The sequence below is a fragment of the Cupressus sempervirens genome, chromosome 7 (genome assembly GCF_028749045.1).
Source record: "Cupressus sempervirens isolate cs-2001-9-10 chromosome 7, ASM2874904v1, whole genome shotgun sequence".
In the NCBI taxonomy this organism is placed as follows: domain Eukaryota; kingdom Viridiplantae; phylum Streptophyta; class Pinopsida; order Cupressales; family Cupressaceae; genus Cupressus; species Cupressus sempervirens.
Window position 1 is genome coordinate 535,841,878 of NC_143124.1, and position 27,692 is coordinate 535,869,569.

Consider the following 27,692-nt stretch of genomic DNA (forward strand, 5'->3'; position numbering starts at 1 on the left):
TTTATAACCCACTTGGATTCACCAACACACCATTAATTAGAAGCTTCCATTAGATTCTTTTAATAAATAACTTTTCTAGCACATGGCTTCCTAAAGATGCTTTTCAGTTAGGGGCCTCAACTTTTAAATATAACAACTTCTTGCACTTTTATATTTGATACTTGGCTTAGGCTTATAATTAATTAAATAAATGACCCCTTCCAATGATGACTCAACCCTCAACTTAAGCGAAATTATAAAGTTAAAATATAACTTTATAATAAGCCATTAAATGATTTTATAATAATTTGGATACCAAAATGATAATAACTCCCAAAATACTTATCCTTTAAATATGTCGTCTGAAACATGAGTCACTCGTATCATTTCCTCATGTGACCAAATGCAGTTTCCAAAAATAGAAAAGGTCTCTCTCAATCATTACCCAACTTGACATAAATAGAAAGTGCATGAAACTAGTCCAAACGAAGTCCAATCTGAGTTAGGCGAAGACCAAACTAGAACATACTGAACTGCGAAGAAGACAAGACCTTCTCAAAGCCAAGCCTCTACCTCAAAAGATCCTTTATCCACAATAATTAGCCTATGAGGATCATAATAATAGGTTAACATCTCAAACTCTGATGCTAACCAAAATGAGGACATTGCATCCTTGTTGATTTTCTCACAACTGTCTTTTCTCCTTTCTAATGCTTTGATACCACTTGTAATGAAATAACTTGCACAATAGAAGAAATAATAGAAAATATTATATAACTACTTGATAATAGTTGAGAGTAATAGGCCACTTCGAGGGGGCAACCTCCAAATATCTCCAATGAGAACACACTTCACAATATGATCATAAAATATGATTCACAACCTCCTATATATACCTAATTATGCTTAGGTTGAATAGACACAACCCTTCATAACACCTAGATAGACCTACCTACCTAAATTATAATATAATAATGATAACATGACTTAATTTAGTATCAAGCAAAAGCCAAAGGAGAAAAGCCAAAGGAGATGTCCACTTGTAATGAAATAACTTGCACAATAGAAGAAATAATATGAAATATTATATAAATACTTGATAATAGCTGAGAGTAATAGGCTACTTCGAGGGGGCAATCTCCAAATATCTCCAATGAGAACATACTTCACAATATCATCATGAAATAAGACTCACAACCTCCTATATATACCTAATCATGCTTAGGTTGAATAGACCCAACCCTTCATAACACCTAGGCCGACCCACCTACCTAAATTATAATATAATAATGAAAGGTGACGATCTTTCATGGACATTTATTTACAAGGTAATTATTTGTAAGGTGAAAATCTTGCAAATGATAGGCTTGTTATCATGGACATCTCTAGATATTGCTTCAAGCAATTAGAGATCATAGATAACCAACCCGGTGTGTTATCATGGACATCTCTAGATATTGCTTTGGGCAATTAGAGATCATAGATAACAAACTCATTTGTGTTACCATGGACATCTCTAGATATTGTTTTGGACAATTAGAGATCATGGGTACAAATTTTATGTTATTACTATTGGACATCTCTAGATATTGTTTAGGACAATTAGAGATCATAGATAACATGTTCATTATTTGTCTAGTCATTGTTTCAAAGTGTTAAGATTAGACAATGTGATCAGATATTCTATTCATTGGTGTATTACTTCTCCCTTGCTAAGAGGGAGTGTTAATGTATAACATCAGTAGAAGTAATGATGCTCATCTAAATACATATATAGATCTACATTTCAGATTCTTAGATAAATGGTTATTATTGTTTCCTATATATATACATATGTGTGTGTGTGTGTGTGTAGTGGCAGACAGGTTATATTCTATCGACAATTTGTATTTGTATTAGCATGTTCATGCTGTGCGATTTATCGGATGTCATGTTTTAACGATAGCAATTCTTTAACTAACCGTTGTTAGTCATGCCACTGTAGAGGCATGACTCTACGGGGGTCATGACTCTCTGCCTTTATACATAAATGTAGACAGATCACTGGGGAAAGACATCAATACACGACATCTTTGACCCAACGATCTGCATACCAATCATTACAAATACCTTCTAGTACATTTTCTTTTGAACTCTAATCTGCAGGAGCATTACAATATTATCAACAATATACGGAAGAAGATACTGAACATAAGCAGTACAAAGATCACCAAAGATCAAATCTGCACTACTGTGATTCAAGTAAGAGCATCTATTATTCCATATATAATTGCAATTGTTTTATCTATCAAAGGTCCTCAAACTTAACATGGTATTAGAGCCATTCTGATAAGAAAAGCTATTACTCAGAATAAAAAATCTACTACCTCAGATTTTTTTAAATTTTAAAAAATGCTAAATTATATTATTAAAATGGTGAAGCATGTGAGACTAGAAGATAGGTTTGAGGGTGCATTTAATTTCTCATCATGGAAAATTATAGTAATGATAATATTAAGAGAAATGGAGTTAGAGGAATATATTGAATCAAACATATCCATGATTGAAAAATGAACCAGAGAAAGTAACATGGAAAAGACATAATAATAAAGCAATGAAAATCATAATAGATTCTCTAAAAGATCTTATTCTTCCATCCATATCTAGTCTCAAGACTACATTTGAGATGTTCTCTACTATTCGAGATACATTTGAGATCAACAATACTAGTAGATTATTAACCCTAAAGCAAGATCTACTATATATAAAGTTGAAAAATAGAGAATCTATAACTTCATATTTTTTAAGGATTTCTGAACTAAAAGATCAACTTGCAACAATGAAAAATCGAGTTGATGACAAAGAACTCAACACGATAGCAGTAAGAGGTCTTCCTCTATCATGGGAAACATTTAACCCGAACTCCCTAAATTCAATTTATTAAAGAATGAATGCACTCAAGAAGAATCTAGACTAGTCTAAAGAGGACTAAGTACAAGCCAAGAGGGAGAAATTCAAGCACTTCATATGAAATCAAACAAAAAAAGAAAATTCAAATACAACAAAAGGGAATCTAACAAATCATACAAGCAACGTGATTGGTCCAATTGGTCACTTTCATAACTTTTGCCTTGAAAAGAAGAAAATTCAAGCAGCCTTAGCAGAAATCAAAGGGGAGGGTGTAGAGAAAGAAGAAAGAGAAAACTATGCTTTTTACTTAGCCCTTTTAAGTGAAACAAACTCTAATCACAACACTTGGATCATAGATAGTGGAGCATCTCGGCACATCACCGGTTTTAAGGACAAATTTGAAACCTTCACTAAACAAGCCTTAGAGGAAGTTACCATTGGAGATAACTCCACTCATCCTATCAAAGGAATTGGTTCCTGTTCAATTCACCTAAATTCAGGAATCACCCTACAACTCAAAAATGTTTTATATATTCCAGGAACAAAGAGAAACCTAGTCTCTATTTCTGGTCTTGCTGATCAAGGATTCAGAATCACATTCCAAGGGAACAAAGTTCTATCTTATCCCAAGAACTCTAATATTAAGAAAGCCATTTCCATCGGATTTAGAGATGGAAGTCTTTATAAACTTTCTAATAATCAAAACCTAGCTCTTAGTCATGAAACTTCAAATTCCACCGAAATTTGGCATAGGAGGCTAGGTCACCTTCACTATCGTGCATTATCATCCATAGTAAAAATTGTAAAAGGTTTACCTACTCTAAAAACTAATCACTTAAGCATTTGCAAAGGATGTACTTTAGGCAAAAATACTAAACAATTATTTCCTAAAAGTGTTCACAAATCTAAATCCATTCTTGAATTGGTCCACATTGATCTTTGCGGTCCTATGTCTATACCTTCTCTTAATGGGTACTACTTCTATGTAATTTGTATTGATGATTACTCTAGAAGAACTTGAATCTATTTTTTGAAATAGAAAGAATCATCTGAAGTTTTATCAAAATTCAAATTGTTCAAAGCCTTAGTTGAAAATCAGTTAGGATAGAAAGTAAAAACTCTAAGGTCAAACAATGGTGTTGAATACATATCTGATATTTTAAAGAATTTTTGCATTGCTGTTTGGATTAAGAAGGATTTTTTTGTACTTTATAATCCTCAATAGAATGGAGTTGTTGAACGTAAAAATAGATCAATTGTTGAATCTGCTAGAGTAATGATGCACGATCAAAACCTTTATACTTCTTTTTGGGCTGAAGCATCTAACACTGCAGTCTACATTCAAAACAAATGCCCACACTCAGTATTAGAAAACACCACTCCAGAAGAAGTATTCACAGGCATTAAACTTGATCTAAGCCATCTAAGAATATTTGGATGTTCAGTTTATATCCACATTCCTAAAGAGAAAAGAACAAAACTAGAACCTTCCGAAAAGAAGGGGATACTTATTGGATATAGTGAAACAACAAAAGGATACAGGGTTTTCATTCCAAGTCAAATAACAATTGAGATTAGCAGAGATGTGAAATTTGAGGAAGATATTGCCTTTAATATTTCTAGAAACAGTGATGAATCCATTATTGAATATATTAACGAAGTAGATGAAGATCAACAAGCAGAAATTGAGAGGGAGATTGATAATGAACCATCCTCTTCCACTATGTCTAATCATGAAAATTTTGAAAATTTCAACAATAAAAAGAGGCCACTTTGGGCTAAGAAAATGATAGAAGAAAATCAGGTTGAACTTAATAAAGTGATTTGAGAGAGCAAAAGAACAAGAAATCAATCATGTTATGTTGCATTGTTAATCGAACTTATAAAAACAAAACCTTCTAGTGTTAAAGAAGCAATTTCAAATCAGTCTTGAAAAGAAGCAATGATTGAAGAATATAACTCTATATTAAAAAATGATGTATGGGATGTTGTACCAATACCTAAGAACAAATCAATTGTTTCTTCCAAATTTGCTCTTTTTAATCAAACATGCATCTGATGGCAGTATTGAAAAGTACAAAGCCAAGTTTGTAGCATGGGGTTTCTCACAGAAAGAGGGCATTGATTATGAAGAAACATTTGCTCCAGTTGCTAGATATACTTCAATCAAAACCATCTTGGCTATTGCAGCATCCAAAGGATGGAAGGTTCATCAAATGGATGTCAAAACAACGTTCCTTAATGACAAAATTGAAGAAGTCTATATCAAGCAATCGGAAAGATTCAACACTCATGATAGCAAAACTCATGTTTATAAATTTAAAAAAGCACTTTATGGTCTCAAACAGGCTCCCAGAGCATGGTATGAAAGGATAGATAACTATCTAAAGAAGTTAGGATATTCCAAAAATGAAGCTGATCCCAACCTATACTTTAAAATAGATAGTGATGATATGATTATACTTGTGTTATATGTTGATGATTTGTTGATAACAGGTGAGGAACATCTCATAAAGAAATGCAAACGGGAACTTACAATACAGTTTGAGATGAAAGTCTTAGGTCGACTCCACTACTTTCTTGGATTAGAAGTCTGGCAATAGGATAACTACATTCTATTGAATCAAGAAAAATATACAGTCGACATTTTAACAAAGTTTGAAATGATGGAATGTAAACTAGTGGCCACCCCTATGGAAGTAAACCTACATAAGTTGAAGGATGATATGATCAAATTAGAACCTATAGATTCTACTTATTATAGGCAGATTATTGGTTCTTTAATGTATTTGGTGAATACTCGTTCTGACATATGCTATGCTACTAACACCTTGAGTTAGTTTATGTGTGCACTGAAGAAGATACATCTACATGCAGCTAAATAAATGTTGAGATATCTAAAGGGTACTATTGGAATGGGAATCAAATATGATAAAGTTAACATTGAACTTCATGGATATTTTGATTCTGATTGGGTAGGCAGTCCTACTCAACGTAAGAGTACTTCTGGATATTGCTTCAGTCTAGGATCTGGTTTGGTTTCATGGTCCAGCAGAAAACAAACTTCAGTTGCATTAAGTTCCACTGAAGCAAAATACATTGCATCTTCTTTGGGTTTTGGCGACGGAAGTTGTTAGCAGATTTGTTCAAAAGAATTTTGAAGGCCATTGTGATAATCAAAGTTGCATCAAGCTTTCAAACAATCTGGTTTTCTACAATCGCTCCAAACATATTGAAATTCCTTATCACTGCATTCGAGATATGGTGAATCGAGGAATCATTCAATTGGAGTACATCTGTACTAATGAGCAAATAGTTGATATCTTTACAAAGCCTCTTGCTAAAGTGTAGTTGCAATACTTTAGAGAGAAACTTGGTATGATTAATTTGTAATATTGAATATTAAATTTAAATTTTTTTTTAATCATGTGAGCTTTATGCTTCTATTGTTGTTTAGTTGCATCATATATGTAATGAAAGGTGACGATCTTTCATAGACATATTTATTCAAAAGGTAATTGTTTGTAAGATGACGATCTTGCAAATGATAGGCCTGTTATCATGGACATCTCTAGATATTGCTTCGGGCAATTAGAGATCATAGATAATGAACCTAGTGTGTTATCATGGACATCTCTAGATATTGCTTTGGGCAATTAGAGATCATAGATAACAAACTCATTTGTGTTACCATGGACATCTCTAGATATTGTTTTGGACAATTAGAAATCATGTGCAACAAATTTTATGTTATTACTATAGACATCTCTAGATATTGTTTCAGACAATTAGAGATCATAGATAACATGTTCATTATCTATCTAGTCACTGTTTCCAAGTGTTAAGATCAAACAATGTGATCAGATATTGTATTTATTGGTGTGTTACTTCTCCCTTGCTAAGAGGGAGTGTTAATGTATAGCATCAGTAGAAGTAATGATGCTCATCTAAATACATATAGAAATCTGCATTTTAGATTCTCAGATAAATGGTTATTATTGTTTCCTATATATATATATATATATATATATATACATATGTGTGTGTGTGTGCGTGTGTGTTTGAATTAACATACGTATGATACCATTATCGGCAGACAGGTTATATTCTATCGACAGTTTGTATTTGTATTAGCATGTTCATACTGTGCGATTTATTGGGTGTCATGTTTTACAGATAGCAATTCTTTAACTAACCGTTGTTAGTCATGCCACCGTAGAGGCATGATGCCACATAGAGTCATAACTCTAGGGGATCATGACTCTCCACCTTTATACATAAATGTAGACAGATCGCTGGGGAAAGACATCAATACACGGCATCTCTGACCCAGCGATCTGCATACCAATCATCACAAATACCTTCTAGTACATTTTCTTCTTAACTCTAATCTGCAGGAGGATTACAAGATTATCAGCAATATATGGAAGAAGATACTGAACGTAACCAATACAAAGATCACCATTATTTAAAGATCAAATCTGCACTATTGTGATTCAAGTAAGAGCATCTATTGTTCCATATTTAATTGTAATTGTTTTATCTATCAGAGGTCCTCAAACTCAACAATTACTAATGTTAATTCATCAAATACTTTAGTAACTTATACAAACCGGCCATAGTGAGAAAAGTTCAGTTCAAAGCAAAACGATAAACAATAATGTAAAGATATAGTTAGGACTATAAATTATAAGGTTTTTTTAAAAGAAAAAGTAAATCGACAGTATTAGTCTTGAGCTCTAGCAAGCTCCAAAGGTTGAGATAATCAAAACAAAAGATGGGCATTAGTCCACCCTAAAGGCCCCTCGGAGATCATCAATAATGGCTCTAAGGTATCTATCTTGTAGAATATCCTCATCACCAAAATAACGCTCCAGCCAGTCTTCTTCTAAGGGCTCTAAGATAGAGCAGAAGTGAATGAGTAAACACAAGTTCCATTAAAAGGTGTTATTTTCAGCCCAAAAACTAGTTTGGTTCTCCATGAAGATGATTGGATAAGTGATGATCGGTTACCCTATAACATACAACATAGCATAGTCTTCCACTAATGTAATATTGAGGCCATCCTTGATATTTTGGAGAACAGTGTCGAGATTACCAAACAAAACATTCTCAAACGGCTCCCTACATAGATTGGCAATAAGGTCATGGTCAACATAGAAGTGACAAGCAACTGCAATAAGCATAGAGATAATATTCGAGTTCGATTGAAACCTATTAGGGCTATTTATATATTGGGTCCCTCATAGGACAGCTCGCTAGATGACCTTGTTCTTAATTTTAACAATCTGCATAATTCTCTCTATTTGATAGGCTTGTCAAAAGCCATGAGCCGAGGGGGACAAGAGAGCTTGATCAAAGTATCCATGGAGAAAAGTGATGTCGTGAAAACAACCTACCGAAATAAATAAGTGTATGAATGTTTGCCACCCTGTCCACACAAATGCCATAAAGGCTCTTGAATTGTTCACTGGGGAAATCAACCAAAAGTACTACCACTTCCAAGGCTTAATAAAGATGGTGCATAACGTAAGATGTAATTGTAGGTATATAAGCCACCAAAAGAGAGATGTGACAAGGAAGAGTAAATGCAACCCGCTGAAAAGAAAAGCAAAAATCATAAGAGGGAAAAGGCGAGGCCTAGGAGAAAGAGCCAACCTCCCACCTAGAAAGAAATTTTAATTAAGATTAAAATAGATAAATAGAGGAAAAGGACCAAAGCTGAAGGTGAGAAGGGGTGAGGATAGACGATAGTTTCCTCCCTTCCATCGCCTTCCTCGTTAGCAAGTTTATCAGCCAAGTCATTTCCCTCTCGATATATATGGTTAATAATAAAATTTTGGATGTTTTTTAGCTAGGTCTAAAGCCTTAGTTAAGAGGGAATTTAATCTCCAGTTAGGCAACGTTTGGTTCCTAAATGCATTGACCACAATAGCCGAGTGCCCTTCTATTTCAACTTGGTTAAGATTTAGTTTAGTGCATAACCATAACCTCTCAATGAGGGCTTTAAATTCTGCTTCATTATTAGAAGCTTGCTTTTAGGCTTCGAACATTGGGCTAGAAGCTTTCCTTCATGATTGTGTATACAACATCCTATCCCAACAATTTCTGGGATTGCCCCTTGATGCTCCATCAAAATTCAATTTAACCCAATTTTCAGCTTGAGGGGTCCATCTACAAAGTGTTCTTTTTAATTTGCTTGCCCTACCTCCTTTACCATAGAGGCCTCGCCATTTGTTTCTCATTTTTCATCCCAGATTGACATGGCTTTTGATGAACCATTAGAGTTTAAGAGTTTATTGTTAATGGTTTCTATGCTAAGGGCTTCAATTTTCAGGGTTAGCTATCCCCAAGACATACTAAACTCCTTAAAGATTCTTCTGTTCATTTCCTTCCATTAGTCCCATAGATTATGGAAGTGGAAATTATCCACAAATCTCCTTAAAGATTCTTTTGTTCATTTCCTTCCTTTTTAATTTGCTTGCCTTACCTCCTTTACCATAGAAAGCTGGAAGTTTGAGGCCTGGCCATTTGTTTCTCATTTTTCATCCCAGATTGACATGGCTTTTGATGAACCATTAGAGTTTAAGAGTTTATTGTTAATGGTTTCTATGCTAAGGGCTTTAGTTTTCAGGGTTAGCTATCCCCAAGACATACTAAACTCCGTAAAGATTCTTTTGTTCATTTCCTTCCATCAGTCCCATAGATTATGGAAGTGGAAATTATCCACAAACCATGGTAGATGCAAATAGAATACAATTTTAGCCAAGAAAGCATGAGAGATAGAGTTGTGTTAGGGAGGGCTATCTTAAAGTTGAATTTATTACATAGCCAATACCAAAATTTACAAGAATAGGAGCAATTGAGAAGGATATGATCCATATCTTCCTCAACAAGATGACATAGAGGGCAGCTTGGGGGTCCCTCAAAGCCAATTCTTTTGATTTTGTCTGCTGTTAGAATTCACTTTTGAAGGACCAACCATGAGAAGGCCCCAACTTTTGGTAGACATAGGGAGTTCCAGCATAATGAGTATGACAATTCCACCTTGGGGTCATGTTTTAGATTGGCTAGATAGTTATACCCATCCTTGGTATTATACTCACCACTTTTGGAGCCATCCCAAATTAACATATCTTCTCATCCTGTAAACGTAATATTTTGTTTATTTAAGAAATTCACTAGAGTTGCTTCTTCCTTTGGGGAATATGAAAGGTGGAGAATGATTTCTTCTTCCATCCAAGTGAGGATTCCATATCCTTCTTTACATTATTAACAAATGCCCAAGTCTATCTTCTAGAATAATTCTGGTAGAGTAAGTGGTGATGAGCTTTCTAAGAATAGGGTAGGCGTCCCAAGAGTGTCTAGAATGTTATTTGACCTCCTTTCTGAATTTTCCAAGTGACTTTATTAAGGATAATTGGCCTATAGGTAATCATGAAGTTCCATAGGTTAGACCCCCTCCTGGGATTCTTAGTTCTGAGAATGCTTAAGGTATCATTTGGGAGTAGATATTTGTTGAAAAATGTTCTGGCCCATTTAAGGTGTGGATACCAAATCATTTTCCAAATCAACTTAGCTCCTAAAGCCATAGCTTGGCCCTTCAAATTCTTAATGCCAAAGCCCCCTTCTTGCTTTGGTCGACAGACTTTGTCCCATGCATGGGGGTAATTTTCTTTTTTATCTTTTGACCCCTGCCATAAGTAATTTTTTAAAAGTTTATTAAGGTTATCTCTTGTTTTTCTGGTAGCTCTAGCACTGATAACTGGTAAATTGGTATACTGGATAGAACAAACTTTAGCATATTAATTCTACTAGCAAGGGATAGGCACTTCCCATTCCATAATTGAATCTTAGATACTTACAAGGCAAGGAGCCTTTCTTAACATTAAGGATTTTACTAATATTTTGTTCCTGGGAAGCATAAGTGTTTAAAAAGATCTCAAATTTGGATAGGTTAATATATTGGCCTGAGGCGTTCTTGTAAGAGCTAAGGACACTGTTTAAGGCTTCTGGTTCTTTACAACTCGCTTCCCCATATAACATGGTATCATCTACAAATTGCTGGTGGGCGGTTGCCTCTTCTTTCTGCAATATCGAAATTCCTTTAAGGGAATGGTTGTGTTTGAAGTGTCTTAAGGCTTGTCCCAAAGCCTCTGATATAATAATGAAGAGAGAAGGGGATATGGGAACCCCTTGTCTTAATCCCCGAGATGAGGAGAAGAAACACTTAGGGGAACCATTGACCAAGATTGAAAATTTGGGAGTCAAAATACATTCATAAAGCAGGGTTATCCATCTTTTAGAAAACCAAAGGCTCTGCAGAGGAATCTCCAATCAACTCTATCATAGGCTTTCTTGATGTCTAATTTGATCATCATGCTAGGGGTTTTGTTAAAGCCAAAAGAATGGATTGCTTCTTGTGCACTAATAATTCCATCATAGATAGATCTACCTAGGACAAAGCCCGTTTGTTCCTCACTTATAACTAATGGGAGGAGGTTAGTCAAGCGGTTGGCTAGAGTTTTAGACAGTAACTTATATAGGGTGTTGCATAGGGCAATAGGTTGAAAATCTTTGAAGCTAGCTGCAAAATCCACTTTTGGAATTAAAGCAAGGAAGGTGTGATTGACCTCTTTGAGGAGTCCACTTGAATTTCTGACACTTTCCAGGGCATCAGTTATTTCATCACACATGAAGTGCCAACATTTTTGAAAGAAACATGCAAGAAAGCCATCCAACCTTGGAGATTTGTTAGGTGCCATTCGAAAAAAGAGTTGTTGTTACCTCATGCTTTGAGTTTTTGTTCTTCAGAAATTATTTTTGGAATATTACTACGAAGAGCATTTTGGAAATTCAAGGGGGAACCCTCAAAATTGTTTAACATATCTTAAAAGGAGATGGCCTCCTTAGTGATATCAATAGGTTGTTCCACCACGTTGTTAGCTTTATTGTTTATTTTAGATATTCTATTAACAATTCTTCTTTGTTTCGTGTCGTTATGGGAAAATTTGGTGTTTCTATCACCCTCACCTAGCCATGTTTTACAAGATTTTAATTTCCAATATACTTCTTCTCTGGCCAAATATCTTTCAATTTCAGTCTTAGGTGTTTTTTATGTAATATATTATTCCTCATCAATGCTTCTTTTTATAACTTCTCTATTAATACAAGCTAGGTCTGCTTCAATATCCCCTTTGGAGTCAAAAATATTCCCAAAGTGGGTTCGTTTCTAATGGATAAGTTTTTGTTTTATTATTTTTTAGCTTTCGGACAACCTTATATAGTCTTGACTCATGACCCTTCTACATTGGCATTAACCCACCAATGCTCCAAGGTTGGAATCAAGGAACCATTGTTGAACCACATAAATTTGAATTTGAATGGGTTTCTACAGGTGTATCTTCAGTCTCTATTGATAGGAGGACTAGGTAATGGTTAGAACTTGAAAAGGGTAGGGTCTTTGATATCATAACAGAAGCCTCTTTTGGTAGGTTACCCAAGATCATAAATCTATCATGTCTCTTTGCTATCTGACTAGAACCTTGTCTTCTATTATTCCCAAGTGAAGGAATTGTCTTTGGATTTAATTTCTAGCAGTGCAATTCTATGCATCCAATTATTAAAATCAAGTGACGATTGGGATAATTTTGAAAGGCCCCCACTTTTATTTGAGGGAGATTTGATAGCATTGAAGTATCCTCCCATAATACATTGAGGAGATGAGGATTGTAGAGAGAGGGTAAGTTCTAGCCAGAGGGATCTTTTATCACTTGTTAGGGTTGGACCATACACATTGAAATTAGTAAATTGAAGGCTACGAATTCTGACATGGGCTGATAGCCAATACTTTTCTCAGAGGTGTGATGTCAGTTGACCGAGTGTTCCATATTGAAGCCAATCCTCCAAAAGCCCTTGTGGTAGGCTCCCAAATATTTTCCTGTACCCAAGTTTTCTCTGGAGGAGATTAAGCTCATCTTGATTCATTTTTGTTTCTTGTACTATAATAATATCTGGTTTATATTGGGCAAGGCAGCACTTTAATAAGAACTGCTTGTTAGGGGTGTTTAAGCCCCTAACATTCCATGTAATAATCTTTATTTTCCGGTGGGAAGGTACTTCCCCTTCCCTACATCAAACAGTGTAGGAAGTTTGGTTTGACCATAGGCCTTTGCATCTTGTGACCTGAGTTCAATTAGAGATTTCCGCCCTCTTTTTTTTGGAAGCCTTCTCAAATTTGGGGAGACTCTTGGTTCCAAAAATTGTTCCAAACCTAGAAGGCTATCCCCATTTTCCAGATTAATTAAATCATTATGAAAATCTTCATGGATATAGCATTCCCGCCCATAGTTTAAGAAGTTTATTGATAACTCTCTTTCTCAGTTGCAAGATGTTCCAGAATTGCCTTCTCAGTATACATATAAATGAGTTGGTTAGTAAGTCGGTCACAGAGGGCTTTTGTTTCCTCTTCACTCATCCTAGAGCGCTAGGACCCAATACTATTCGAGGATAAAGCATCCTCCTTCCTTGTTACTCCAGAAGATAAGACTCCATGCCTTAAGCAAGGGTTGAGAGGAATAGGAGGGCTGTTCGGGGCAAGATTAGAAGCATTATTCCCCCTCATATTAGGAGAGGGGGTAGACTTCCTTAAGTCAATACTATTTTTTCCCATTGGAGGGGCAGTATTCCTTTTCTCAATATTCTCCCGAAGACCGCTATTCTCAGAAAAAGCCTGTGAAGGGCATGCAGTCATATCTTTCACATAGGAGGATGGGTTATCCAAGATAATAAAGCCTCTTGCATTAGGATTAAAGGCAATGTTCTGTGATGGTTGAGGAGAAATATCTTTCGAGGTGATCCTAGTCTTATCAGGATCCAAAAGTTCATTCAAGGGAGCCTTAGTGGTAGAGTGTGTAGATTGGGAGTCGGGGTGGGAAGGAGGGTTAGTAAGGGGTTTCTCCATAGGGCTTGGTTGACTAACTTTTTTCCAACACTTGCCAGATAAATTGATTTTTTGAAATGTCGCCTTAGGGTTTTCCTTAGATGAGAGCCAGTGCAAACATCCTTCACACCCAAGAAAAATTTAGGGCATAGGTAATATATGGAATGGTTTGTGATAATTCTCATGGCTTTCAAAGATGTTTCCCCAACCTTGAGATCAACTAATATTTTGACCTCTGTGGATGCCGCATAATTTTCCATCAAACCTTTGATTCTCCAAAGGGAATCTCCAATGTGATGGAGAATGCTTTCATCAATAAGCTTGACAAGGAAATTTGTAAAGGAAACTCATTTCGTTATAATTTGAGAATTTAGGGTTTGAGGATTAAAATTGGGTTTCCATTCAAAGAATTTAACATATTGACCTTCTAAAAAGAATGGATTTCCATAAAGAAGATTACTTTTTAGATCAACATTTTTGCACTTATTAAAGAAAGTGTTTTATTGAGAATGTTGGTAATACTTACTTGGCCTTCTAGAATGTAATGTCCTCGATTTAGCAGGTTTCTAGAGTGTGGGTTTGTCAACTCATTATCGCGACCCTCCTGAGCTGATGTCTGGTTTTGGGGGTCTTTGTCATGAGATTGCTATTTTTGGACTTACTATATTTAGTAAGTCATTATTGGTCGGTTGCTATTTTTGTATTGAGCAGTTTAGGCAGGATGATCCTCTGATTCTGGATATATGATCTCTTTGGGATTCTTTATTGAAGTCTTTTATCGGTGAGCTTGTTGGTTTAATGAGGATTTAGTTCACATTTAATAAGCATAGTACTTTATATTATAAAGTGTTATAACTTTATATTATAAAGTTTCCTTTTAAGCGGAAGGTGTGAGAGTGAAGCTGGACGGCTCAATTTGTGTTATAAATACAGCTTTTTGTTGAGGAGAGATCATCTTGAATATTATATCTTTTATGATTATTTGGCTGAAGGTTTCTGAAGATTTCTGAGAATTCTAAAGTTTGGTGTCTATAAATTATGCTGAGGTATATAATTTGCAATTCTCTCCTACTGTAAATGCTGTGATTAAGGAGATAGGATCATCGTTTTTGGCACTCAAAATTGGTGAAGGGTTCCATTATATTATTTGGAAATTCTAGAAATTATCTAGAGGGTGCAATTTCTGCAATAAATGTAGACTTCCTAGTAATCCACATGTGGGCCTGAGGATGTTTTTGGTGTCGAAGAAGCAAGGCGTTTCAACTCCCAGCATATACGATTGCAGATTGAGAGGCTCCTAGCATATTTTTTGACCCATGGCTACATTATCAGCCCTGTGATTAACATTTTTGGGCCTGCATTTCATTCCTAAGGCTTGCGTTTGAGGTCAGTTCAGCATTTCATTGTCTAGAAGGGACCGCAACCAACTTGGAGGTTGGCATTGGCAAATAGAAGGGTCTGCAATTTTATTTGGTGTTGATTTTTTTTTTTTCATTCCTAGGCTAGAGAGAATTATGATCAGCTTGGACATCACTTGGTTATGCTCTGCAATCAGGTTCTAATCTAAGTTTGTAAATTTTCCTTTCATGCTAAATTGATTCTATTTGGAATTTGAAATCCATTGTGTAAGCCTTTATTTATTTTTAGTTATTTATATATGCAATTCTGTTATTTCAAAAAAACCCAAAAAATACATATATTCCAGAACTACAAAAAATCTAATAAAAGCCAAAAATAAAAATAAATCAGTTTGTTCTTCAGCATTCTAGTTAGAAGCTAGTTCAGGTCACTACATAGAACTGAGATTATTCGAACGAAAAAATGAGTTGGAAGGGAACCATTTCCACTCCATTTAGCAAATATGCCTTGAGAATTCTAGAGACCCACATCCCATCTGAATGGGGGTTACTAATAATCAAGGTTTGGAGGTTTGTTGAGGGCAAATGTGTGTCTGATTGTTTTGGGAGTTTTTGATGTGGATTTGCTAGGTGTTTATTTAGATTTGGAACCTTAGGGGCGCTGAACTTCTGGTAATGGTGAGTATTAGTGGAAGAAAGAATGTTTGCCCCACAACCAAGCAGAATGGAATTAGCCCTAGTTGCTACTGAAGGGATTTGGGTGGAAATCACCCGTAGTTTCTTGTTTCTTGCTAATCCTTGCCTTGGATCTGGGGGGTTTCTCTGTTCAAGAGCTGAGAAATTACCAATTTTGCACCATTTGGAGGGGTGATTTAGAGGCCGGTTAGCATGTTGTTTGGCCATGGCAGCTGTTGGAGCCCTAGCCGCTTTCATTGAAATAGGATGATCCAAATCCAAAGTAGAGAAAGAGTCATGGGTGGAGATTGCTGCCTATACATTTTCAAATTTATCCACCAGAAACTGAGAGGAATTGCCGTTGCCCAGAGGGATCGAACATGTAGTAGGGTTCGAGCAGTTAACCAACTGCTTGCTCTGCCAATTCATTGGAGGCCATTGGCTTGCTCTTCTGCTTACTTGTTTTTGCATCTTCGCCCTCAACATATAGAATTTAACTAATCATGCTAATTAATGACCATCAAATACATAAATTATGGCTAGATCTAACATTACAAACCCTACCGCTTGTGACTCCCTTTCAAAGTACATATTTTGGTGGGACCTTCTAAAAAAATTGGACTTAGTGCAAGTGTCAGCTTTAACAATTCAAATTTCGGTCTCAAATTTTGTACTTAACCATTTTGTATGAGCCTAAATTTAAAAATACCTTGTAAACCCTATATGAAGCACATCTTCTATTATTCTTAATGTTATGTTCTAAGAGAGAGCATTTTTATCCACTTCAATCAAGAATATCTAAGAAGTAGCAAACTGCAACACTCTACATTCAAGTATAATTTCATATGTTGATTATGTTGTGTTTAGCATGTTAGTGCATCAACACTCGAAGGACTTATCTAAAGGATATTGCATCACCAACATTTCCATAACTAAGGCATAATCTTTTAATTTTAACATTTCCATTATGATTCAGTTTGCATCAAACTGAGTACAAGATCTCTTTTGTATCTTGTAAGGACCCTCCAACCCTTAAAATAAAATATGAAACATTTAGAAAGATAACCTATCTTATTAACACAATTTGCCAGTCCATTTTTTTTTAAAATATATACTAGATTTACTGAGGAGATTTTTTTTTTTGTCCTTATATTGTCCATATAAGACTTAGTATTAATTAGCCAATCCGGGCTCTTCTGTCATGGGCTAATTAGACGGTCTATCAGGTTAGAGTTCTACCTCACTGAGATAGGTGCTTAAGCATTTTAAGCGGCCACCTTTGGTCATACATCTACTCATACGAGGTAGGTTGGCAAGTAAGTGACCGTGATGCCGTACCTCCATCCATCCAGGATGGGAACCCAATGAACACACATAAGCGGCCTTCTTGGTCATACCTCTACCTCTACGGGGTAGGTTAACAATAACAAGTAAGTGACCTAGAATCCATACCTCCATCTTACCGAGATGGGTTATTATAGAGGCCAGGAGTAAACATTGCTCTGATCAGAGTCTTTCACCCTTCGGGACCAATCTGGGTCCAGGTGGCTTGCAAGAAGTTACACAGTCTGCCCAGAACTGAGCCAAGGTTCTTTGCAAGGTTTATCAATACCAATAGGTCCACACCTTTCCTTGGATTTCGGGCTTTTAGCCAAGTGTAAGACCACCGAGAGAATTACTAAGTCCTATACCCCTTCTCGGGTTTATCTTTATTTAACTTCTTTATGTTGCTTTTTGTTACCAAGTTTTTTTTTTTTTCTTCTTAAGCTTTGAAATGAGTTACAATTTAACGAGAGTTAAGTAACCACAACACCTATGTCCAAAGTATCTGTGCTCAGGAGGTATTCTTCACCTTCCAGGCTGTCTACATACTCGTATCCACAGGATCAAGATATCAATGGAACGCGCACTCGCTACCGATATGTAGTTCTGTTTTTTCTAAGTTTGATGTAACTACTGTGGAGACAACCCTTGTGGGGTTCTCTTCATTTCCGAGTAGTTCTTCACCATCATACACCTACTAAGGCGAATCAGGCGGCAATCTTAAGCATCCATTATATTATGTATAAAACTAGTTTTTTAGAGATTTTTAGTTTGTCCATGTACAATGTTCCCCTATGTGTATGTACCTTAATTCCTCACTTGGTTAGTTAATACATAATGTTCCCCTATGTGTATGTACCTTAATTCCTCACTTGGTATGTTACAGCAACATAAGATAACATACTATGCCTATACTGCAAAATGGGTTCTGAGTTTTATTTTGTACTAAAGGATAATGTTTGACATGTAAGGTTAATCATTAACTTATTTTCAAGGTTCAAACAAAAGGTAACATTACACAAATGCCATTCTTTTCTATTTTAATTAAATATAAAAACAGATTCTAGCAATTGTTTAAGGATTTTTGAGGTTTCAGTTTCCAAGTAAAATCAAGGTTTGCAAATATACGTAGAAATTTCAAATCGATATTTTACTTTTGTATTAAGTGCAGTGAATTGAAATTTTTAGAATACAATAAACTTCAGCAACCTCTATATCGGCACACTTCAAATTCCAAATGCAGATCTCATCCAAATCACATATGACACAATTCCAAAGCCATTCCTTAACAACCCAAAACTTCCAAACACGGGGAATGAGAAAAATTCAGTATCACTTAATTTAATGACTGGCAGGGGCGAAGAATAATAAAAATGGCAATTTAACTATTCTGCTGCTATACTGACAAATAGGTACAGCAGGTCACTCCAATTGAAATGCATTAATAGAACATACAATAAAAGCAAGAATATACCAAATAGTAGGGTTTGCTGTATAGTGACAATTTTATATCCAATTGATCAAACTGTTTTTGGCTAACATTCTGAACAGCACAAACATTGATATATGAACATTCCTAATCACTGATGGCTCCCAGTATCAAGAAGTAATACAACTTTGCAATATAAACTTAGAATGAACCATCTACACCAATCAAAGTTTATGTGTACATTTATCAACAAAATAAATTAAGACTACCCCAAAGATGTATTCAGCTGTAACACTACCATAAGAAAGAAAAACAACAAAATATAACTAAATAAGTTTTCTTAATATCTCTCAGCTTTAATTCTTGTGCAACAACATACATAACTAAAACAACTGAAAGAAATGTTTTTCCCAAATAAAGTTTACATACCTGGTTTGGCTGATAAAGTGGAGATGAGGAAAAGAATAACTGGAAATTTGTTACTGTGATACCAAGCAGCTACCTCTAGACTAATACTGTTCTCTTTCTTGCTGCAAATTCTGTATGAAACTGAGACGTTGGAGCAAAAGACTAACTAAGGTTCAGTCATTCTTCATTTCCTGAGACTCCTGGCACGTATCCTCCCCCTCTTCGTCAAGAGAACGACTCTCCACTTTTTATCCCCATTTTTTGTGGCGGCAAAAACCCTATGGCCGGACTCTCTCCACATTCACGCTGCCCTCTTTTGGATTGACCCAAATCTGATTCGCTTCTTCCCCAAGCTTCCACGTTGCCACTGCATGGGAGGACACCCTTGTACCTGCCACGTTGTCTCCCATTGCCTCCTGGTTCGACACATCTCCTCATCCGGCCTTGCTGTCTCCTGTGCCTGCCTCTTCAAAAATGAAATATGCTCCATTCTCGTGGGTTTTATAACATTAACTTAGCCGCCTAAGTCTTATGTTACCCAAAAAAAAAAACAATGTTTATACTTTTAAATTTGTTATGAATAAGAAACAAAACATTTGTAACCTCCTTATCTAATATAAATCGATGCATCACATTTAAAGCTTTTTGGCTCATTTCATTTTACCTTTGACCTTTATTTGATCCCCTCAATATTTACCTTTAATCATTAGTTAAATGCTTAGTTCCAAAATTGTGAAATTATTCTTTTGTGAATGTATGTTTTTTTTTAAAATTATTTTAAATTCCACTTTTAAGAAATTTTCTTAGTTAGTACTTTAATGTAAAAAAAAAAACAAAACTAATTTGCTGAAAAAAAATATTATTTTATTTATTTTATTTAATTAATATCTAAAAATAAACATAAAACTTCTTATGTATTAATTACTATATAAAAAAAAAAGACTCCCAAATTTTTAAAAAAAAGCAAAATAAAAATAATAATAATAATTTCATTAAATAATCGCAAAATTTATTTATTTTTAATTAAATTACCTCTAAAGAAAACACATTAAATATTTTCAAACTAAAACTTGATAAATAAATCTCAAGAAATTATTTTTAAAAAAAAGACATTATTTATTGGAATTGCAACAAATGAGCAATATAGGGGTCCTGACATATCTTTTGTATTTATTGTGAAGGTGGGAACACCAACACAGGGTTTAACTTAGGAAAGTTCCTGTGCAACACATTTCCCTTGCTTCTTTGTGTAAGTTCAGATCCTACAAGAAAGGAAGCTATAGACAACTAGAGTAGACAATGACAGTTAGTTCCGAGTTTTAAACCAGGACAAAGTAGATGTCCAACACTTTTTGTATGGATTTTGGGGAGACGGGCCAATAGGTTCTCTTGATTGGAATTCTGCCCCTTTTTCTCAGTTTGGAGTCTTGACACCCTTAGGACTTGATGGAGCCTAAAATTTGTGTCTCCATTTATACAGTCATTGAAAAGTATCAGACATCATTACAAAGATAGGATCAAGACACTGTTCATGGAAGTAGAGTTGATGGTTTTGAAGGACAGAGGACACCTAAAAAATTAGATGTCGATATAGCTGAATGAAAATTTGCTACTATCTGCTTCAGTACTCTTCTAATATTCTGGACGTCATCAGCAGTTTTGTTTCCTTCCAACTTTCACCTTCAGTTTTGAAGTCACATCAGGATTGGTTAATTGTCTCAAGATATTGGTTGGATGAAGGGAAATATGTATATATTATGCTGGTTGTTTACAATGAGATTATTAATGGCTATGCAGCGATAAGTCTAAACAAGACTCAAACATCCAAGACAACACCTTCAATGGAGCAGCAACAGTCATATACTGTAACAATTGGCAATGAATTTTGCACATGCAGATTCTAGTTTTTATGATTCCTGTATATACATTTGTAGCAAAGGAAATAGCAACCATAAATATATGAATTGCCACCTAGAAAGGACTATATCCAGCATACCAATCAGAGTCTCATAGCTACAGTTGAAGACATTATATACAACATTTAATTCATCTATTCTTATTCACAGTAAGAATATGAATATTTCATTAGATATATTTGTACCATTATACTGCAGTGAAAATATTATCTACAGTAGTGTCACAAATGGGAAATGCAAATGCAGCAGATGAGGACTCATGTGGGCAAATATGAATTGGGACGTGCAAGGTCAGACTTACCAAATGTATGGAGAGTGGTGAAGGTGTTCCATTAAGATGCTCGACAAATACAAGGTGCTTCAAAACAAGATGATTGATCAGGAAAGTGAGGAATATCTACCGTGTGGTTGATAAAGCATCCTAATGTTCAGTTACATACAATCATGGCAAGTGAGATAAAGTCTATGTTAAGTGCAATAAGATTGTTTTTTTTTGAGAAGCATAAGCAAAACTCGAGAGTCAATGGAGCAGGTAAAGGGTGAAACTGAGAAACCTCATTTGATGTATGTGTATTTGTAACGCTAAGAAAGCTGTTAGAGGATTCAGATGCTACGTTCAGAATTATGATAGACAGCAAATATCAAAAGAACAAATCTTTATGGACACCCATTATCGGAGCCTTTTTCTCCATTTTCAGGATATAGAGCTTGCATACCATCTTTATCTTCGCAGAGGAATAAACAAACCTGAAGTTTGGGGTTAATTCGAAAAGTGGTGGCTACAAACAAAGAGAGCAATCTGTATGGGGGCAACACATGTGATACGGCAGACTGCTGAGCGGCTTGAAGAATTTATCATTGTGCCCAGGCTTCAACAGATCGTTCAGGATGAAAGATTTATTATTTATAATGGATATCTAACGATTTCTTGTGTTTGATTGCAGGTTCGGGATACAAGCACAATGGAAAGACACCCGAGTTCGAGAGTGTATGCTTGAGAGTAGGGCACGAAATTTTTTCTAATGCTGGTTAAAAACACATGCTCCCAGTCATGACCACGGTGGCTTTAAGATCAAAAATCCATGTTTTCTGAGTATTGCGATCTGAATAAGAAGTTGCTCAACGGAATATAAAAAATTGCGTCCAAAGAAAAATGCCAAGGAAAATCGCATCACATCTTATAAGCCATGGAGAGATATAAAACTGCCGGCTAAAGTTAAAACGTATTAAGTTTTTAAACATTGGTTAGTTTTATTTATGAAGGGTTGCGATGTTTGGTTAGGCAACCGATACCCTTTGAACATCTATAAATATAGATGTAAAAATCAAACAAGAAAAAAAAAAGACTTATGACAATATTCAATTTTGATACTTGGACCTTTTCTTAGCCTATCTTATGATATAATATATTTTCTCATCGGCAAAGGAGTAACTTGTTGAACCAAGCTTGTGGATGGCGGATTTTTGAGTCAATCTTATTCGGTCCTGATATATTTGTTGTGGATAGATCATCTTTAGGGAGTGTCTCTACTTATAATTTTCAGGCATAATCTGTAAGCACATTTACTTTATTTGCATTAGAGTTTAACTTATTATTAAATTGTGTCCTTTATAAATGTCTTTTATTTATATTTTATAAATATTTTAATATTCGGATAAGTGGACGGGATCATTATTGCATTTTAAATTTGATAAACATAAATATTGTGAAATAATTGTTTCCGTATTTATGTCTAATTTGTCCTAGTAAGAGTTAAAGTGCATTTTAGACTTATTTAAAATTGCATTTAAATAATTGATCCATCGCGTCTGATTATTAAAATTGTTTATAATACAAATATATTAGATTTTATAAAGTTGTACGCTTCAATCGATAATTTTGACTCTATTGCCCATTTAATTAAGCACTGGTCTTTTGCTCTTAATTCATAATCCATATGCTGGCAAATGTCTTACTTCTTTCCTTTGAGAAATAAATATATTCATCTCTTGTTTTAATTTATATCTATACTTTATTTAAAATGTGATCTCCATCATTTATTCTTGTTCTTAGTTCATAAATTGCAAGTTTAAAGTTTTTTCTATATTTCTTGCCACTTGGAAAATGTTTATTGTGTTCGCATTCTAATTGATCTGTTTTAAGTGTCTTGGATATAAGTGTTTCGTCCAAGATTAGGTATACCCGCCTCGGTTTTCCAGAGCCGGAAGTGTAGGGAACTCAAACTTTGTTGTTCAGTTTCGTCAAGTTGGCATTAACCAGTTGGATATCCCAGCATCGAGCAGGCAAGGCTCGTAGGATTCCAATCTGTGCTTTTGGGAACCAATAGGACTAGTGAGTCCAACATGTTTGTTTGACACTTCTAGCTCTATATTGTAGTATTGTTTTCTATTCTATAATTTCTTGATTACGTTGAAAGTCGTCATTTTCCTATCACTTAACCTAGTTCGTTATACCCTTTACAATCTCATTTCTATTGCAACGAAGGAATGGAATCCAAGTTCCTAGCTCTCTTTTTTGGGTTTGAAGTTTGGCCTGTTTGTGTCCTAATAATATGCTATGGAGATAATTGGATCTTAGTTTGCATTCAAAGACCTAGGATTTCATTTCCACACATATCAAACTATTAAATAGCTACAAGAGCTATCTTAGTTACCTGCGATGGTTGCTGACTGAAAGTCTTCACTTATTTATGTTTGTCAGTTAATATAGACTGCATATTTGAGAGACTCTTAGTATGGGCAAAGAGTCATTGGAAAGTCTAATCGTTTGTAGTTGTTGTTCTCATCTTATATGGCTTTTGGTAAGCCAAAAGTTTACATATTTGAATGGTCATCTCATGAAGAGTCTTTAGTAGATGGATGGACATATAAAGCTGGGCATCAAAGATTCTTCTTGCATGGCCTTTTAGTAACCATGGTCGTTGAAGATGGGAAACTTGACTATGGTTGTTAAAGACTATGATGTGGTTGCTGACGACATTGACATGCTTTTTGAAGGCTATGAAAGATCGCTGTTTGGTATCTAAGTGACCTTCATTCGTTATGTCAACATTCAATATTGAAGAATGATATTCTGGCATAACTTAGAGAGTTAAAAGGGTTTCATGTAATAGAAGCATTTATCATCATAGAGACTCAAGTTTTTGACTATTAAGTTGCGCAAGAAAATGAAGTTTAATCACTATGCAACAAATTAGAGGCTATTGTTAGCATGAATGCTGATCGTATTTTTGTGGGGGAGTATCATAGCATTGTTGGAGACATGATTCAATGTTTATACGTTGCATCCATAACAATGTTTATCATTGATGTCAATATATACCTTATTTTGTGAAGATTTCCAGAGTTGCAAAGGTAGATGCATTTGGTGCAGTCAACGAGTTGGGTTGTGTGCTCTTAGACATATGTTTAGAGATATTTATAGATGTTACAGTCATGTGCAAAAAAAGAGATGCAGTTATGTCGGAGTTGTGTGATGTTTTTTGGAGGTAGCTTTAAGAGAGAGTTTTTGGAAAGTAGGTATTAGTAAATCAGCTGTATCTTTTGGTTGGGATGGAATTTGGTTAAGTGCATTTAGGTGATGGTTAGAGATATGTTCGAGACACTATGTTCTAGATGGCATAACAGATATTCAGTTTGAGTCGACTTATGAAGATTGTTCAGCGTATTGTTTCCTGTGAGCTGACTATTGTAAAATCATTATGGAAAGAGTTTAATTGTAATGTAATGTGTAATGTAATATCTTAATGATGTCCTATATTATTCATTGTAAATTAAGAAAGCCTCAATGATGACTCAATACTTGTTTTAGGACTTGGTCTAAAGGAAAGTTCATTTCCTTGGTTGTAATTATCAATGAGATCATATGCATTGTGATGTTTGGTTATGCAAACTTGGATGGGAATTTGTATTTCATCTAAACAAAGATTGATGTCGAGGATGCATTGTGAGTCTCAAAGGAACTATATTGGCAAATAAGTTGTTGTTTAGTTAGTTCAAAACTTGGATAAGATTATCTTGAAGATTGTTTAGTAAAGATAGTCTGAGGTTATTTGGATAGTGGGTTTAATTGTCCTCATTTCAACTCTTAACAGGGTTGGCACAACTCTTCACAGAGCTTGAATCTTCTAACAAGGATTCAAAGTCTCCAAATAGGGACTCATATGAACTGGCTGTATTTCATTGGCTCCTAAAAAAGTCCATCTTTTCACAAGGAACTTTTCTATTTGTACATCATCTTGTGGCCATGTACGCTGTTTTTGTGCATAGATATCTTTCTATGGTTGTTGCATCTATCATTTACATGTTTCAGAATTAATAAAAAATATTGAGAGTGGTTTTAATTACATAACTGATATTCCCCTGCCTCCCCTCTCCTCTCCTCTCCCCCTCTTAGTTATCTTGGTGCACTTTACTTTCTAACAGCTATAATGTCGTTCTTTGGGTGTGGGGGTGATATGTATTCTTCAATGATGAAAGTCTAAGGTTGTCAACGTTGTTCTTTTGGAATAGAGAGATTGTCTTATTTCCTATTAAGACTATATTCTCAGATGAGGGTGTGAAAGTGGTTGATGTATAATTGTTTCTTGAGTCTTCAGCATTGTTGATTAGTCTTGTTCTTCTTTGATATTCAGTATTGTGCAAGAAGGAGATATTGCGGATGTGTTATTAGATACCTATGTAGTTCTTTGAGTTGCAGATTTGTTATTTTAAAAGACAGTTGGGTTTAAAGACTTGAAAGCTTGTGAAGCTTTATACTCAGATGCTGATTTTTAAGTAAAGTATCAATTTTTGTGTGGCTTGGTTTTTCCCCTCAAGCTAGAGGGTTTTCCCAGGATAACTGTGGTGTTAATGTATTGTGTGATTTTGTCTTGTTCTATCTACTCTTATTCTGGTTTTAAATTTAACACAAATGCATCCATCATAACTGATTTAGAATAATTCCTAATGGGTCTCTATTGGTTAATTTTGAACAAGTGTTCCCCCTCTTAATCCCTCATGTACCTTTCATTTGTTGAAAGTCCCTAAGATCCGAAAAAGTTCAAAGTGCGGGGTGTTTTCAAGTCATTTTTCTCACTTTGGGTAATTAGTTAAATTTCAATAGCTTCCTTCTTGGCATTCCTTTCCTCCCAACTCCTTTCTCATCTTGGCATAACCTTTTGTTCCTTCCGCTCATCCATTTTCATTTATCAATATTTCGGAGTTTTCCTTCAGAACATCCTTTTCCTTTGATTGCAACTTTCGCTTGCCTTTGTTTTTTTTTTTAGACTTATGCTTAACTACATATTTTTCCTCTAACTGCTAGTCCTCTGATCCTTGTATTAAGCTCCCTATGATAACAGAGTATAAGTCATCTTTTTGCGAGTACAAGGGAGAAAGTCTATTAATTATGATTTGAAATATTGGAAATGTTATTGTATTTAGAAAGATTCAGTCATTTTTGTACTTAGAAACATTCCGTTCTTAAGGATGGCAACTCAATTCAGAAAATTTATGAAATATAATCTCAAAACTATCCATTTACTCGTTGTTCTTTAACCATAAACTCTTATTAGAAAGTGTAATGTGTAAAAGAAATATGGGTTGATATCTTTTTAGTAAATGGCTTAGAAAAGTACTTATTTAAATTATTAATAATCCATGTAGTGACACGTTTGATGAGAACACACCACCAACAAATGATCCCGAATATATATCCACTCTTGGAGCTGCAGTATTCAAAGCAATGTATTCTGGTGATAGTGATGCGATTTGGCTAATGCAGGTGTTAATCTTGCTTGTTTAATATATTTTATTCAATTTTACATGAATATTTTTGTTCAGATGTTCTTCTATTTGCAATGTTTAATATAATGATTTCAATTGTGTGATTGGACATCTTAATTGAGCCAACATTTTCATTTATACTACAAAATAGACAGAAGTTAGGCGCTATTGGAATGTGTATGAAAATGGCCTACGGCTATGAATAGATATCACACTCGAACAAAAATTGGATCGAATTTATGCTGTGAGTAAAATTCTGATACACTGACTAAATGTGAAGTTGTAAACTGCACAACCAAACCATAACCCCTTTTTGTGAAGAATAAGAAATCATGTGTTTCAGTTTTTGGAAATGTGGATACTATTTAGTTGGAAATTTACAATTTTTGTTTTCCAATGCATGTAGAACAATGGAAGGCATTTAAAACAGAAGTGTTGGGAAGAACTAGGACTTCCCTAAAAGCATAAAGATAAGATCAGTTTTGTTCCACTACAATCTATTGAATTAAATAGTTAGTATTTCAAGATGAAATACCAAATATTCAATTCTCTCTTGAATAAGGTCACTTCATGAAGTGACTTCAAGGTTCCCTTCAATTCTTGTTACTTGCTCGATGAAATAATATGATTTGGTGGAAATCATTTTGGGGACTTATTTTTGAGTTCCCTTCAATTGCTGATACCCGCTCAGTAACACAATGTGATTTGTTGGAAATCGCTTAGGAGACTCAGATTTCTTCATTCAATTGATATGAATTGCTTGCACTTATAAATATTTAGCTTCATAATGTACAAAGAAGATATAGTTTTGATTTACCACCTGAACTTAAGCTTGATTTGCCAACTTTTACTCCATATTAAAATTCTACTCCTAATTATGAATGGGGACCAACTTGGATTCTACTAGATGCGATCTTGTAAGTGACTCCACTCACCTAGTGCAAACTTCTAAGGAATATTTAAATAAATTTTACATCAGTATCTCCCCTTCAATCCCATCAAATTGA

The 27,692-nt window shown here is 34.9% G+C and overlaps 1 protein-coding gene and 1 long non-coding RNA gene across 5 annotated transcripts in view; one reads left to right on the forward strand and one right to left on the reverse strand.

The window, feature by feature from the left end:
* Positions 1–24,834, reverse strand: part of LOC149547873 (uncharacterized) — a 113,104-nt gene extending 88,270 nt beyond the window's left edge. For both annotated transcript variants that reach the window (XR_016353932.1, XR_016353931.1), the window contains exon 1: positions 19,025–24,834. This is a non-coding gene — a long non-coding RNA (uncharacterized LOC149547873). The remainder of the gene's footprint in view (positions 1–19,024) is intronic.
* Positions 1–27,692, forward strand: part of LOC149547872 (alpha-N-acetylglucosaminidase-like) — a 289,389-nt gene that overhangs the window by 160,031 nt on the left and 101,666 nt on the right. For all 3 annotated transcript variants that reach the window (XM_089791923.1, XM_089791922.1, XM_089791921.1), the window contains exon 10: positions 26,566–26,683. In XM_089791923.1, coding sequence (XP_089648049.1) covers positions 26,566–26,683 — 118 coding nt within the window. The remainder of the gene's footprint in view (positions 1–26,565; positions 26,684–27,692) is intronic.